This window comes from Manacus candei, unplaced genomic scaffold (genome assembly GCF_025592945.1).
Source record: "Manacus candei isolate 608988 ecotype Guabito, Panama unplaced genomic scaffold, ASM2559294v1 h1tg000029l, whole genome shotgun sequence".
Classification (NCBI taxonomy): Eukaryota; Metazoa; Chordata; class Aves; order Passeriformes; family Pipridae; genus Manacus; species Manacus candei.
The window spans coordinates 295,327-312,525 of NW_026138077.1; the positions used below are offsets into that span (position 1 = coordinate 295,327).

The 17,199-nt window shown below is 41.9% G+C and overlaps 1 protein-coding gene across 1 annotated transcript in view; it reads right to left on the bottom strand.

Moving 5' to 3' along the window:
- FAM171B (family with sequence similarity 171 member B) overlaps window positions 1–15,882 on the bottom strand; it is a 29,899-nt gene extending 14,017 nt beyond the window's left edge. Inside the window, exon 1 of the mRNA XM_051791135.1 lies at window positions 15,561–15,882. Within this exon, the coding sequence (XP_051647095.1) occupies window positions 15,561–15,729 (169 nt within the window). The 5' untranslated portion in view covers window positions 15,730–15,882. The remainder of the gene's footprint in view (window positions 1–15,560) is intronic.
- Between the last annotated feature and the right edge of the window lie 1,317 nt (window positions 15,883–17,199).

The following is a 17,199-nucleotide window of genomic DNA, read 5'->3' on the forward strand; positions in this document are numbered from 1 at the left end:
GGTGTGAAATGTGCCCCGACCTGTAAAGAAGAAACCACGAGTTATAAGAATATCAGGTTTTACTACAGATGCAGCATTGCAATGGCTATTGCCACGGGGGGTGGAAATCAATGAAACATATAAACTACACAGTCAACATGCATCTGGCTTTAGTAAAAAAAAAAAAGGTCATGTAAAAGCAATCCATCCTCCTGCCCACAGAAACCAATCATTACTACTTAAAATTCTCTTAAAACTACACTAGCACCAGTGACAAACTACAAAAGCATATCTAGAAAAATTAAAAGCCTGTTACACCTTTAAAGCTCATTAAAAAATCCACGTCTTGTGATGTCGTGGAGATGATTTAATGCCGGCCCAAGCCCTCCTCCCCACAGCACACCCTCAGCCTGCAGTTACCTTTGTTCTTTATTAATGCCCAAAGCACTGACACAGGGTGGATTTTCCTGCCTTGCAGAGTGCATTAACATGCCCTAATAGGTGACCCCTAAACTCCAATAACTATTTTATGGCTGTGCTGTGACAGATATTGTCAGATAGCAGGGTAAGCACTCTGACCAGTTTTCAATTATGCCTCTCGTAGCTATCAAATAACCTGCAAATCTAATTAATAAGCCCACAGCCAAATGCAGTCATAATTTGTTAGCTATCACTGTTCTTTTACCCTGTCATACTCCAGGCAGTCATTTATACACCAAAATACAGATGGGCACATACATGTATAAAGACCTTTTTAACTCCACACAAACAATTCTATCTCTCAAATGGAAAACAATATCTCATTTAAAAAGTAATTATGTGATTTCTTATAAAGATGTTTATATGCTATTTATATGCTCTTCCTCTGATTTAAAATATTAGCATAAAATAAATAGCAGAAAAATATTTTTCCTTCTATTAAGTGCCACAGGAACACTACTAAAATAAAAAATATGCCACAAATGTTTTGCCCTGTGAAATTTTATCTTTCCTAGTTAGTTTTAAGTACAATCTACCTATTTGATTTTCAACAACCTATGACTGAATTGAGAAACAAAGAACCTTACACTGTTCACAAAAGGTCTGGGGAAATTCAGGAAATATCTAACCAGCTGTAAAAATCAATTTCTCGGGAAAAGAGAACCGTAGATTCAGATAAGAACAACACACACTTGGGATATAAACATAATATAAATATAACTATTCCACCTGGCTGAAAAAAAAAGAAAACACTTCAAAGTTGACAACTAGTTGACACAGTTTCATTCTAGCACTGGGCAGAAAGTTAAATTTGCACCACCCCTGTCCAGAATAACTCTGGGAGACAAAACATTCCAGCCAGGGAAGCAACTCTAGCCCCGAAGTGATGGGTAAGTCACAGGGGTGCAGAAGGACAGACCCAACGGCAACAACAGCTAAAAATTGCCCTTGATTAGGTTGACCTTTGGGCAGAATGGCAGCATCGTTGCTCTGATTTTAAAGCAAGCACAAGCTGCTCCTTGAAATGCACTTTGGTGAAAAGATATTGATGTTTTACTGCCACGTGTCAGGGGGTGCTGGTCAATAGTGTTCGACTACAGAGACTTACAGAAAACTGCTTTTAGACAATGCAAAGGTATTGGAAAAAAATTAAATATTAAATAAACCAGAGCTCAGGGCTAATCAGCATTTGCTGCATTTCTGTATGAACTGCCAACCCACACAACCCACACAGTGCAGTCCTGTAGCTCTGCACTCCCTTAAATATGCATCCTAATGTTGGATTTTGCATTACAATGTTTTAAAAGAAGAGCTCTGGCCAAAATTTTTTGCAGTGACACAGAACACATCACCAATTTCCAGAGACAAAGCAGCATAACAGGGTCTGGGAAAGTAGGACATCACAGTATTCCCAACTGCCCTATTTCTGGTCCAATTTCCACAGAAGCCATCAACAAAATCTCAATTATGGAGGAGCTAAGGCTGCATCCTGGGGGGACAAGCAGTGCCTTTTACACAGAGAAAGGCTGTTACAGTTATTTTACAGGAGACAGTTTAACCCAATGTAGTCAGATCCAGGTGTCTCCAGCAGGTAGGCACTTCATAGTCAAGAGAAACTTTAACAGATTAAAATTAGGCAAAACTTGAACACACTGTTACCCACACGAGGGATTTGTCACCCATCAGGCTACTCTGATGAGTTCTGTTGGAAAAAAACAATTATATTCTAACACTTAGATGTTTTCAAACATTTTTTTTTTGTATATTTGCTTCAAATAAAGCATTTTTTGACATGGAAACACTTCCTTACTTCACTACCATACACTGTGACAGGCACATACAGACCACAGTCCTCAAGCATCTGTACATGGGTAAGAAAAAAAATGGAAATTATTTCCTAGAAGCTCCTTCCTGACAATGCACTCAAGCACAGACTACATCTGCTGCCATCACAAATGAAAATGTCTGCTCTCTGCTCATCCACTGTGCTCTGAAAACTCTCTTTCCCACCTCCTATTTCTCCTTGCCTTTCATACTGTTTCCTTTCCTTGGCAGGGCTCTGTTCAGTCTCCTTCCTCCCAGAGTTCATCCCATCCTGGAGTAATCTCTGGGATGACGAGTTCCTGTCATATTTGTCACTGATCATGAAGGAAGATCAATACTTTTCTAAAGATGAGGTTTAGGGTTTTTTTTTTTGCAAGCCTCCAACTAAAAAGAGTGATAAATGTATTACATGAAATTAAATGCATTGAATCAAACCCTTCAGGATGAACATTTTAAAGGGACACTTCTAATCCAGCAGAGTGAAAAACTGCAGGGGATTGCCTCTAGCAAATTAGCACATGATCCAGAGGAAATTCAAGGTTCTAAGTAAATTAGTAGGTCAAAGACTAATTATTGATTTCGTCCAAAACAGACCCAAAATCCAGTTTCACGTTATAATAAAAGTGTATCAGACAGTGTGGAGAAGCTGACCATCGACTGACATACTGGAGCAAGTGTTAATTTATTTTACAGATGAGAACAAGGCTGCTTTCCCTTTTGAAAGGGATTTTGGAAGTAAGGAGAAATAAATTAAGACAGAATAAAACCCAGCACACAAAAGAAACTGTTTTTCTCAGTCATACCTTGTAGGATTTTTCCCAGCAAAAGTATTTATAGATTTGGCACCACTTCTTTACATAGAATTAACACTCAATTTTTACTGATGCTTTTACAAAAAACAACAACAAAAAAACCAAAACAAAACAACAAAAAACCAAAACAACATAAACCCCCAACATTGCTAATTGAATTTCTTTGCTTAGAACCATTTTGTTTCACTCCAGCAGAAGAATTGTTTTCTTTCTTTCACTTAAACAGAATAATTATTTTTCTTTTGTACCAACATATTTCAGGGGGTTACATTTTGTGTATGTGTGTGTGTGCATATATAAACACAAATCTTAACCAAATAACAAAAGGACCAGGATGTTCACTTTTCAAAGAGGGAGGTAAAGGAAATGACAAAAAAAATATCTTAATAGAAACCTTGCCCTCAAATCTTAGTTGAGAAATATTAACTTATGCCTCATTAGTACTCAGGCACTGAAATAATTTCCAAAGTATTATGTCAGTGTAAATCAATAAACTGCTCTCCCCACAACTTTTGGAATCAGTTCCTCCCAGTTCACTTAAAAGAAAGACTAAATTTAATCAGGACTAACCATGGCCAACGTTCAACACTGGCAAACCTGAGCTTTCACATTTTGATGTGATATTTGCCCAGTGTGAGCTAATTATTCAGATTTCAGACACTCCCAGTACTTTCCAACAGACACTGCACTGCATCCCACCTATCTCATTCCATGACACACTTGTACAGATACAGCAGCACTACCTTGGGTTCACATTTAAAAAAAAAATTTAAAAAAAATTAACCACATTTCAAAAAAAATTCAAACTTTTAATGTTAATTATTTTGCTGGGTTTAGGTTATTTTATTATCTGGATGGCCTCAGAGTTCAAAATCTGTACTACTGCACAGGCAAATCAACATTTCAGCTTTTTCAATCTGCAGATGTGTTGTATTCCTGTTGTATACAGGAATGGAGTAATTTAATGAGTTATTGAAATAAATAAACGAAACCAACCCTCTTCCACGACCAACAGCTGTGTCCTGCCGTTAGAAGTGGTTACACTTCCAACCAAGATCTCAGGCCAGATGCATAAAGAAACTGAGTAAGCACAATAATCACACCACAAATGCTGACAGGAGCCAAATATTGATGAAATTAGGGTTCTGAAAAAATCCATAAAATAAAGCAGATCATTACAGGCTGTCCCAGTCATTATTACTGCTGCATAATCAATAAACACCTTTCCAGAAGGATCATGCCTGTAAGAACTACACAAGAATGTCAGCAGGCTAATCCACGAAGCTGCTAATGACTCACTCACCCATCCAGTGGGAACACACCCCCAAACACTTCCAAGGAAGGTGTATTAAATAGAAAGGAAATGCACATTCTCCTTTACCAGCTTTTAAGGGCTACCCAAGCAAGAGCTATGAAATTCAGACACGCAAGCAGCTGTGAAGGTTAGAGGGGATTTTTTTTTTTATCCTCTATGCCATATACATGTGCCATGAAAAAAAATCATCTGGAATATTTTTAAGTGCACAACATGTGCCTGCTGGAAAGGACTCATTTGGTAAGTAGCTGCAAGATGGTTTTTCACCATTAGATGCCTTTTTCACTCCACTGATATGTTAAAATCAGACTGTTTCATACCCCCCCCCCCCCGGACAGAACCCACAGGACACAATAAACCTCTGAGAATTACAATTACCATAGCAACTTTGCATTTCTATTTGCTGCTGTGCTGTTGAATCAGCCAGCCTGGTTCTCAGCACTGTTGTTACTGTGGAAGATTGAAGCTGAAATTCATCTTCCTGGGGCAAGAGAGATAGGCAGCAGACAAGATGCAATGCTGCTTCACTTCTTTAAATATTATTTAAATATCGTTCTCTGCAATTCTAGACAAGTGGGATAAATTATCAGTATTACACGACAAAAAAAAATCTTATATAAAACTTATTTCAAATTAAGATAAATTTGCAAGTGGAAGATTTAAATGAGCAAGTAAATACTACTAAGAGCTCCTGAGGCCTAGAAAATAGAACAGCTTTCCCCAGGCATTTCAGAGGCCATTATAAGATTATTTTTTTCATTTCAGTTTACTCCACCAGCTAATGCTAAACCTGTAATGCTGCTCTTTCATTTTGTTAAATGACTACCATTATCATTTTACCTTGCATCAGAGTCGAGGGTATGAAAAAGAAAGAACATTAAAAATTCACACTTTGTTAAAGAATAATGGGGAAAAAAGTACAGAAGGGGAAAACTAAAATCTGCATAATACTCTCTTTTAAATATGCTATTTTAAATACCCACACTATGTCACACACCCTCAAGAAAAATGGGCAAGTGCCTATTAAGGCAACTTTACAATTAAACCTTCATTATTTAAATGGAAAAAATAAATCATTCAGCATCATCTCCTTGACAAAACGAGACCATTTCTTATAGAGGATTTCTAATGATTTGTCAAACCATCCCTTTAATGGTCAATATACTCAGATAGGAAGAATATTCCAGCATCCTTGTGCCATGAATCATCTTTTTTTTGGTTTTTTTATCCTGATGGGTAAGGTACAGGATTTGTCTTGTGGAATTCTAAGTGGTGGTTAGTGAGAGGAATTAGCTGAAAAAAAAAAAAAAGCTGTGCAATTTCAAACATCTCCTTAATTTTGCAGAAGAAGATCACAGGAAAAAAAAAGCAATACCCTGTTAAAATATGACATTTAATGCTGTGAAACTCTAACACAGATATGTGTCCATAAACTCTCTGGTCTAACCCACCAAGCAGTAATTCAAGCATAAGGGAACGTTATTCACTGATCAGGAAGGAAAGGCCCTGCTGCACTCAGGAGTTCATTTTCAATAACACAGTGGTCACTATTCTTGGTTGAAAATACTTTCCCCCCCCACCCCCCAAAGCTGCAAAAATCTCACATTCCCGCTTAAAGAAAGGTATTTGCAACATCCCAGCAATGTCTCTCTTTAATTTATAGGAAAAGATCATCCAACTCCTTGAAGGAAGGCCATTTGTAGAGACACAGAAGGAGAAAACAGAAATCAAAGTTTGCAGGACAACACGTCCCAGGTTTAGCTCTGCACACGTGGGATGGGAAATTTGAATGCACTAGTTGGGAAATCCAGATTGCAGGGACAAAACGAGCCCCCAACGAGCCACAGCCTCTTTCACAAGTAAATTTTCATTGGAATTGGGTTTCAAAACGTGACACTGGGTATTAGAAAAATGATGGCAGATTCTCACTAATTTGAAATAAGTAAAATTCCTGAGATGCCATAAAAAGAGTTTGGGAAATAAAAAAAAAAAAAAAAAAAAAAAAAAGAGAAAGTTCTGTCAAATCAGATCACAGCATAAAGCAAAACAATTGAATCAAGACAATAATAGAAGTCCTCTGCCTACAAGGATGCCATCCAGGTAAGGGTCAAAATTGAACATAATCCTGATTCTGCTTGGAATCACTATTGCCTGCCCACAGCTCAGCACCAGAGGAAGGGCTCCAGGATCCAGCCAAAGTTGTCAGGGATGAACACGTTGCCCACCAGCTGTGTTGTCTCCAGCACAAGCACCACCAACACACACACACAAGTTCTCCCTTCTCAGCAAGTGGCCAAAGTCCTGCAGGGCAGTAATTGGAAAACAACTTAGCACCATGGAAACCTTTCTAGGATGAGAAAAATGGTTTCATTGACACCAAGACTAAAAGCAGGACAGTAAACACTCTTTCCTTCCCCACAAATACTCGAGATTCATTCAGCACCTCTGATATTGTGCCAGCTGGACTGGGGGGAAACAAATCCACCTCAGTATTCCTGAGACATTCTGTTCCATGAAACACTGAGGAATCCAGCAGACAGACTCCTGAATGGCCAGGTTTTCTATACTGTGCTTAGGGAAAAAAACAACAAAAACACAGATGGGGGGGAAAAGGAACCTGACAACTAATTAAAAGGCAAACAGCCATGACAGTCTCTTTTGCCCAACACTGCACCAAAACTATGCAGGATCTCACAAATGTTTTGCTGGGTCTCAATTCCATTCAATTTAATTAGAGGATTTTCTCAACATCAGTGGTCCATAATCCAAAGCAAAACACTCCTGCAGCCCAGTGAGAGTAAGTTTTCTCCCCTGCTCACATAAAAAATGGAGTAAGTCCCTTTGATATTTATCACGAGGCCTAATTCATATTATTAACAGCTTTCATTGTTCAAAAATACACTCTGCTGATGTCCTGCATTTACCCAACGTAAAACTATTCATTTCTCCTCTTCAGGCCCTTAATGAAATATACTTTGAACCAGAGCAAAAATATTTTCCACAGTCACATGAAAAAAAACTCTTTATAATTCCATTAGAGTCTACAATAGTTGGAGTGGGCAAGCACCTCCTTATTCATCCCAGCAAAATAGCCTATAATTTCAAATATCTTGCCACCACTGACCTTTTCTCCAGTTAGGGTCACATTAGCACAGACAAATTATCAACCAGATTTGCCACCTCACAGAAAATAACTTGCATGAGAATGTTCCAACCAGTTTCATTTGGGAGCCTTGCCCATGTAGAGTTGTTAATAATAAACAAATTTGGTGTCTTGCCAAATTTCATAACCATGCTGCACACTTGTATCTGTTCCAACAGACTGAGCCAACTGTATGCATCATATTTATAAAAACAGCCTCAAATCTGCAGCAGAGGATGTAATTCCACTTCCTTCTAATTTACATGTGTCGAGGGAAAGTACATGAAAGACGTGAGCCTCGTTTAACCTTGCAAAGCAAAGGCTTTGGGGGACCCAAAAACCAATCTCCTACCACCCAGGAGCTGACCAAGAAGAGAAAGCCAAGCTCTCTGTTGAAATGCAGGCCAGGGCAACGAAAGGCAACAGTAAAAATCTGCAGGGAATGATCTGACTGGACACGAGGGAATTGCTTTTTCTCTGTAAGGATAAACAGTCACTGGAATGGTTGCCCAGAGAGGTTCTTCAATCTTGAAGCCTTTCATGGCCTGACAGGAAAGAGCTCCCAGGTCTGAACTCAGTGCCAACCACGCTTTGAGCAGGTTGGACTGGAATGCTCCTGATATTCCCTCCAGCCTAAACTGCCCCACCACGTTTCAGATCCTCAGGCACTTTCAAACCACAGAAAACACAGAGGGAAAAGCCAACAAAGTTCATCTTCACTTGACTGTGGTTTGTTTCAGCTGCTAGTTTTAATACATTAGGCAAATCTGGCTGGATGTTTTACCAGAACATCATCATCCTATCATAATTTGAGGCTCACAACTTGAGGCATATTCGATGCTTCATTAAGGAAATGGGATGAAAAAGATATATTTTATTTAGCATGGCCTTACTTGATAACACCTGCAGTCAATGAAAACAGTAATAATGATGACTCTGAAAGTCAAATCACTAAAGGGTTGCTCAGACCTGAAACTAAAATAAGCTGAAAGCTATGTGCACACTGCACTGGGAAAGCTCAGTCATTGAATACAGGCAAAGGAATCGTGATAAATAAAGAAATAAAAGTATGTTGAATACAAAAAAACATTTCAGACGAGGCAGATGAACAAAAAAACAACACCTAAATTCAACTCTTCCCTCCCAAATTCTCTGTATTTTCCTGCTTCATGACCTCCTAATGCCCATGGCTCAATAGGTACCTGACACCTGCACCTATAAGCACTGCATCATGTTCAGCACACACACAAAACCCTGACACTCCCCACCACAGCTTTATGGCCCCACGTGCAGCTTCACCTCTTAGAGCTGCCAGTAGCTCAGGTAAGACCCACACCAAAACAACCAGAGTTTTCAAAATGGGACTAGGAAAACCAGAAGGTAAAGGGCCAGGATTTTGTTTGCCCTCTAACCCACCAGAAGCCAGGATTTCTTTCCATGTAATCTCAATGAGAGGCCACCTCTTGCCTCTTCCACTGGTAGGACTGCACTGTCTCAGGTCCCTGGCACTATCAACAGTACATGCAGAATGCTGGAAAAGGGCCATGTGGGAAGTCCAGCAGGAGGAACTGACCCTGTAATCCATCTCCTTCAACTGTCTCATTTCCACATCATGACAAGTGTGCCCAGAAGTCTGACATCTTGCAGACAGAAGAGACTCTCTTCGAGTCCACATGATGGAGCATAATCACAACCTCAGGGAAGAGAAAGAAGGACAAGAAATAGAGGGGAAAGGATCAGGATTCACTTAGTGAGCCTTAAGGGGCTTGTGCAGTCACAGACAGGCAAGAACATCACTCCTGCCAAGCCCAGCAGCTCACACTGGGATTGCTAGGATGGTTTCCAGGAGCTACATCAGACAAGGACACGTTTACGAGACAGCACACTGAAGCATTTGGAAAGTTACAGCAGCTGGTCCAGCTGAGATGGGAGAAGGAGACTTTCTTCACATCATCTACAGACAACTGACAACTGCCTGTGAAGTTCACAGCACAGGATACATGCAGGTTTTCACCGGACAGAACTGCTGGTGCCACGTGTTACCCCTCCCCTCAAACGTGTGCTAGCACAAAAAGTGCTTTCAAGCCTTGTGTTTTCTCTACTACAGCTAGTGCCAGAAAAGCAAAGCAAGAACTGTAATAGCTGCTTTCAAACCTGCTGAATACAGCTTCTTGTGGACATTGTGTGGAAGGTGACAGTTTAAGAGCATGCAGGGAGTGTGCTGGAACACCTCTGGCAAGCCAGGATTAGGTAGGAGGAGCCAGGTCTGGCAGTCTCATCCTGCTGAACACAAAAGAGTTACTCAAAAGTACACTAACTCCTATAGGGCAATGGAAATTCTTGATCACAGAACCTGGGTGCTCCCACAGCCAGATCTATGAATTAGGAATTAAATCTAACAGGAGTAATAAAGAGGGCTCATTTGCTCTGTGCCTTGAATCCCCATTCATTAAAGGATATAGCAGTATAAAACTATGCAACTTTCAAGACAACAAAGTAACCTGCAGTGTTTTTCCAAGTTTCACATGCCAAAAATTAAGTTTATTTTGAATAAGCTTCCCTCTCAGATCTTTGCCTCTGTCTTCAAAGGCTTCATCTACTGAGCTACTTCACACAGACAGCATGCTACAGATCCCCAGTGACCCAGATAGCAGCTGCATTCCAATTCCTGAACCTGCCTTTTTCTCAGCCTCACAGCAACTCTGTGAATGTTTTTACATAGCAATTTGCCTTTGATGATGTATTCTCTGCCAACAGACCGACAAGAAGTCAGGAAACTTTAGCAAAACAAATAAGAAGCACAAAACCTACCACCTTGCAACAGGGAGTTTCCTGCCATCATCCCTCACTGCCTCCTGCCCCTTCTCACCAGGTAACTGTGGGTTCTGTCTCAGTGAATGCTCAAACATTGGCACTGCCTGCCCTTGTCTCTCAGTTCTTTATAATGAAAGCCACTCTCAGTGCAGGTTTCTCCAAGTCAAGTTTTCTGAAGCACAGAGCATGATGCTGTATAATGTGTTACAGGCTTCAGTAAAAATCAGCTTTCAGCTCAGGAGAGATGTCCAAGCTTCCAGAACTCCTCAGCACCTTTGTGTTTATGTGGATTCTCTTCTGGCAGAATAAAAAAGTACTTATTTTTTGTATGTGTGCTTCACTGCGGAAAACCCCAAACTCCTCCTCTTCTTGTATTAGCAACAAAGTGACCTAAATAATGGAACACGTGAATCCATGAATATTTCTTTTTCATTATTAATTTCTATTTCAAACTGCAGATGCTTTATCACCTCTCAGTGTCCTAATGCCCTTCCTGATATTTTGTTGCTTTGCTAAGTCTTAGATCAGCACGGAAAGCTAAGACACATCAGCTCCAATAAATCAGGGCAAGTGTAAGTGTTGCATTCTTCCTCACCTAGCTGAAAAAACACTATTGTGAAGAGGCTGAGAACCCTGAGAAAAGCAAAGCAAAGGACATTTTTTGAGCTTATTTCTATAGGTGGAGTTAACTGCTTGCACTAAATCATTTTGCTGGGGTGTGCATATAAGACTTCTAACTTGAAAAGAAACCTTTTCCCTGACACCAATTATATTCCAAAATCTACAGGATAAGAAGGTTGTGTTGCTGGTTGTATCAAACAATGCCAGTTCTGACCAGAAGTCCCTAGTTAGACAGCCCTGACTTCTCGAGCAGGAACTGTATCCTACATAATCACTCAGCCATGAAAATTACTGAATTTCCTTCTTTACTGGAATGCTAAACAATCTCCCATACAGCTTTAAACTCCTCACTCATTTCTTGGGGTATCTGAGTGCAACAAAAGGTCCAAAACAAAACTGGATTTGTTGCTGCCATACTAACCCCCAATCCAGTGACTATGGAGAGAGTAAACCACAAAGATTGTTCCATCAGGTGACAAACAGGCCAGTCACACTGCACTATGTTTCGGGGGTTTTTTAAGTGCATTATTATGTATTATTGCTCAAATTCAAACCCAGCCTAGCACAACAAGTTATCATAACCAAATGCTCCTCTAAATACCTAAGTACCAACTGCACATCAATATACAAGTCATTGGAAAAAATATTCTACAGCAAAACCCACGGAAAACCAAGGTCAGAAAAGCAGTCAGTCATACAACAATGTGTTGGGGGAAATATTTCTGCATGGGAAAGTTTCATCCTTCTGGAATGATCAGGAAGAATAAGATAACCTACAAAAGAGTTTAGGAAAACTCTTAATTAGAAATGTCCTGTCTACAACAGGGCTTTTGCATTACACAGCAAGCTATCATCACATGCAAGCAGGACTGTATTGAGAAATGGGCTCAGAATCAAATTCCACAGGCAGCATCCACACAGTATATTTGTCTCCTGCAGGTAAAAAAGTAATCTCTGATTTTCGTCTGAGTTGGTCAACAATCACATATTTATCCCATCTGTCTCAACAGATAGGACTAACTCCATAAATACACACAGCAATTCCAATTCTCCCCTCTCCTTTGTTCAGCACCTCTGTTAGCTGCTGCTGCTGCTTTCGAATTTCACCCTACAGAACCAAGCTCATCTTCCCATCCTGTACAAACCCATCTGCCTAAAAAAAAAACAAAAACACCAGACCACAAACAAATAAACTGAATTTCCCCCTGAATTCTGGAATGTGAGGCAGATTGAGAATGGTCTAAAACAAATAGCATGACACGTCTTTTCTTGTTTATGCTGGGATCACAAAAGGTATATGACAGAAACTTGAAGAAACAACACTTATTTAAAAAAAAAAAATCCAACATTAAGATGCTGTCTGTCATCTCATGTGCTGTCTATATGTAATGTGCCAGTTTCCACTTACACAGCTGCTTTTTTTTTTTGCAGAAGCATCTTGTTCATTCAGCACATGTCAGACCTGCCATAGAACTGATGCAGATAACTATACTTATTCAATTAGTGGTCTCTGCTCTGTTTATAGCACAATATCTGCATTATAAAGAGAATAATAATGCACCACATCAGAATATCCCGTGAATATGAAAGAACACAGCCCTCATCTCCTGTAAAGAATGCATCTCAATAAAGATAAAGAGAAGGGAACATGGAAAACAAAACCAGATTTGCCTGGATCAAAGCCAGGACTATAATTTACTGAATTCCATGCTCAAGCCCGCTGACCTTAATGCTGAATATTCAAAGCTCCCAGTGACTTCTCTTCAACTGCTCCTGCACAGAGTCCAGATTTCTAAACTGCCACACAGAAAATGGAGAAACTCACTTCGATGAAGGAAGAATCAAGGCAGGTTCTCCACTTCAGCAACCATCACCCCAGCCAGACTGTCTCTCTCTCTCTCTCTCTCTCTCTCCAAATTTATTATTATTTTTTCTTAAAATCTGGAAGAATGCCTGTATCTGTTAGAGGACACGAGTCAGAGCAACTCCATGAGCTGGGTCCCTCCTGTACACGTTCTCTGCCTCGTCATAAGAATTTATTTCTCTCAGCAGTAGTAAGTTTGCTGTTGTTTTTAAGGGAAAAGAAAGAGATGAACAAAAACCCCTTCTCAGTGGTGACGTGCAAGCCATCTTCTCACTGCTGCACTGAGACATCAGGAGCAGAGTGTACCCCTCAAACCTTGGAACACAGCTGTGCTGACTTCAGCAGCTCTCCTCAGACAGCACAATAATCACACTGGCAGGAGTCAGTTAATCCAGGGGGGGAATTGATCTGTAAAACGGTATAATGAGCTTCGACAGAACAGGGACATCGATACGGGGACACACGTCAAGTGACAGAAGGTTGTGAACTCCAGCCTTAGCTCTGCACCCTGCCTAGTTAAGGAGGATAAGCCTCCTTTGCTTTAGCAACACTGGGGTCACAAACACGATGCATAAATCCAAAAATCAGCCAGACTCCTCCTCACTTCCAGAAGCCACTGCGTGCCTGGCAGTTCCCAGTGCAGGACCTGCAGCTGCTGCAGGAGTGGCCTCTTCAGAGCATTTCCCTTAGGGATTACTCTGCTGCCAGTCTTCTGCTGGAAAGGCAACAGCCGTTTATCCTGCCTACCTTACAGCTGGAAACCACCAGGCGATGATTTCACTTAAAAAGACATTAGTATCTGTTAAACACATAGACCTGGAGTCAGGCTCTTCTTCTACAAATAAAGCAAAAATTACTTACATGCTTTCCTGAAAGAAAATACCTCACAGAAAATAAAGGTGCTCAGCAGCTTCTTCAGAATAATAAAACCTTCGATAGCAGTAATTAGCTAATCTTTTTAAAAGATTGCTCCTTTTTTTTTTTTTTCGATTTTCATAATGGAAAAAATTAATCAAGATCATTTAGAAATCCAGCCAACAAGTGAAATAAAGCTTCCACTGTATTTAAGCACAACAAACAAACAAACAAACACGGCCAACTCGAGTGGTAATTTTTAACAGTCCTAAACTGAGGCAGATCATTACAGCTTGTGTGCTGTAAGATACTTCTTGACTCTCATACCTCGAAACCTACGAAGCAAAATAAGCAAATAAAAGAAAGCAGCAGCAACGGGGCACGTGGGTCTGCAACAGCAACAACAGCAAACCAATAGCATGACATCAAAACATTAGATACCAACAAAGACTTTGGCCAGGGCTGAAGGCAACGAGGGAACAGAGCTTCTCGAATAGAAATCAATACTTGAAACCAAAGAGGATCATTGCATTAAAAAAAAAATGTCCTTTTTTTTTTTTCTTGCCTCTTAATTTTTAATGAGCAAAATGTTCACTGTACAACTTAGAAATGCTGCCAATGCCTTTTAAGTGGGGTTTGCTGGTGATTAATGGTATATCCTACTAAAAGCGTGGTAAGAAACAAACTGATGAGAAATCAACAGTTCAAAAGGAAAAACAAGACCCAAGGTGTTCTTCAAAGTTCTACAGTTTAAATCTTCGGAAAAGAAAGAAAATAACAAACCCCCAAACCTACACAAGAAAGAAACCAATAAGCAAACGAAGGCATTTCAAGAGTGTATCAGGAAAAAATTAAGCCTGTTCATATTCTAGTTACTTGTTCTAAATCTTTAAGAAATTACAAGCAAATACCATAATTTAATATCTTTGCCTATATTTCCTAATTAACACACATACTTTGGCAGCTTTGCAAATTGGCTTAAATTCAGCAAAATATTAACCATCTGCCTAAAGCTAAGCACATTTTATACCTTCTTGAAGTGAAATGGAAACAGGAGTATGCATATATGTTAAAAATGAAACATATGCTCTAGTGATATGCCCAAACGGAGCCTTGGTGCTAAGAGGTCTTAAATAATTCATGTTTGAAACCATCTTGAAATTCTTCAGTGAAAGAAAAATACTGGGTTTATCCTAATTTGAGCCACTAAACTTCAGGATATACACATATTTTTTAAACTAAGTGACAGAACAGACACCTTATCACTTGCTTCAGTCATGCAAATGGATAACCTCACATATTTGACCACATTACTAAAGCCTAATACTGAAGTAAGCACATTATTTTTATACTCTTTGATAAACGATGCATTTCTCTGTTTCGCAGAAGGGATGCAAAAACTAATGAGCTCACCAGCCCCATCACTCATTTGACAGGCTCGAGACGCTTGAACACGTACGAGATGGTTTATTTTTACAGTGATATAAATATATATAGAAACAAATATATTAATATTATATATATATATATTTATGTACACACAGACACCTTGCTGCGAGCCAACAGGAATCCCTGGAGCCCCATCACTCGAGGCCACTCTCCCGGCGCCCGAGGGCGCATTCCCATCCAGGTCACTGCCCGGTCGCCGGGGCCATTCCCGGCCACCCCGGCCGCACCATCCCACCGCGGGGCACACGAAGACGGAGACCCCGCTCCCTCCAACCCGAGCGCTCCATGCCGGGCTGCGGGACCTCCGCCCGCCCCCCGCCCGGTTCCGCGGGCGAGCAGGACCGCGGGGAGATCGGGGCCATCCCCTCGGGGAGGGTGGGACGGGGGCAGGAGGGGATTCGGTACCTGAGGCCGCGGCGGGGGCGCCCCCGGGCAGCGCCGCCCGCTGCTGCTGCGGGCGGGGGGCGGCGGCGGCGGCGGCGGGGGGCGGCCGCCCCGTCAGCAGCAGCAGCAGCAGCATCGCGGCCGCCAGCGCCGGGAGCAGCGGGGAGAGGCGCCCGCAGGAGCCCGGCATGGCGAGCAGCCCCAGGGCAGCGGAGGCATATTGCGGGGGGCCGGCGGCTCCCGCGGCTCCGGCAGCTCCGGCGGCCGCGGCCCCGGCACTGCGGCGGCAGCACCGCCCGCCCACGGACGTGCCGGGGCGGGGCCCGCGGCGGGCGGGGCCCGGGGAGGGCAGGGCAGGGCAGGGGAGGCCGCGGGGCCGCCTCACGCCCCGGTAGCGGGGATCGCCCGCCGTGCTCGGTTCCCTTCAGCCCCCCGAGGAGCGGCGGCGTTCGCGGCGGTCCCGGCGCTCGCTGCCGAGGGCAGGGCGCGTGTGGCGGCCCCGGCGCTGCCTGGTGGCGGCTCGGAAAGCGCCTTCGCTCTGGCGGTCACTGAACCGCCGATTCAGAGAATCACACAGTGAGGTAGGTTGGAAAAGACCTCCGAGGTCATCAAGTTCAAACCGTGACCGACCACCACCTTGTCCAGTCTTTCCTTGAACACCTCCAGGGACGGTGACTCCTCCGCCTCCCCGGGCGGCCCGTTCCAATGTCTAATCACCCTTTCCATGAAGAAATTCCTCCTAACGTCCAACCTAAACCTCCCCCGGTGCAGCTTTACACTATGTCCTCTCGTCCTGTCGCCCGGGAGCAGAGCCCGGTGCCCACCTGGCTGCACCCTCCTGGCAGGGAGTTGTAGAGAGCGATGAGGTCCCACCTGAGCCTCCTCTTCTCCAGGTGAACAGCCCCAGCTCCCTCAGCCGCTCCTTGTGCTCCAGACCCTTCCCCAGCTTCATTGCTCTTCTCTGGACTCGCCTTCACGAACATACCCCCACTCCGATTTTACTCATGTGCACCCGTTGTCCTAAAATGCGTGTAATGTTTGGCATCAGGACTGTTAATGGGAGTAAACATGTAAATAAGGTAAAGAGATGCCTGTGTGGAGAATCAAAGCTTTAGGAGACACAAATACAGTTATGATGACTGTTAGTGTCACAGAACTGGGTGATACTAAATTTGTCATGTATGTTTGAGCAGTGAATATAAACTTCTTTGAAAAGTATAAGATCGCTTGATTTGGCCTTTAATAAGAAAAGACTAGCCAAATAAAATTTTTAATTTTATCCACAATAACATACTAGGCCGAATTCTGTAGTTTTCATATCGCAGAACATTTCTTCACTGCAGGGAAAAGAAGAGGAATAGAGTTACAAACTATAGAGGAGTATAAATTTTCCCATACTGAAAGGAAAAACTGCTGGGTTACCATGCATATCTCCAACACATCTGTTATAAAATCTAAAAAAAAAAATCTAATGTATTTCTCCTAATGATGTAATGTCATTCTGTAAAGTCCAAGGTAATAAATTCATTGCCATTAACAATTACTTCAAATAAATTTGGGATTGACATAGAATTAACATCCTAATTAACATCCTCTCACCAAGCTTCCTATTTCAACCTTTTATCTGGGCACTGCAAAGAAAAAGCCTCTGTTTCTGCAC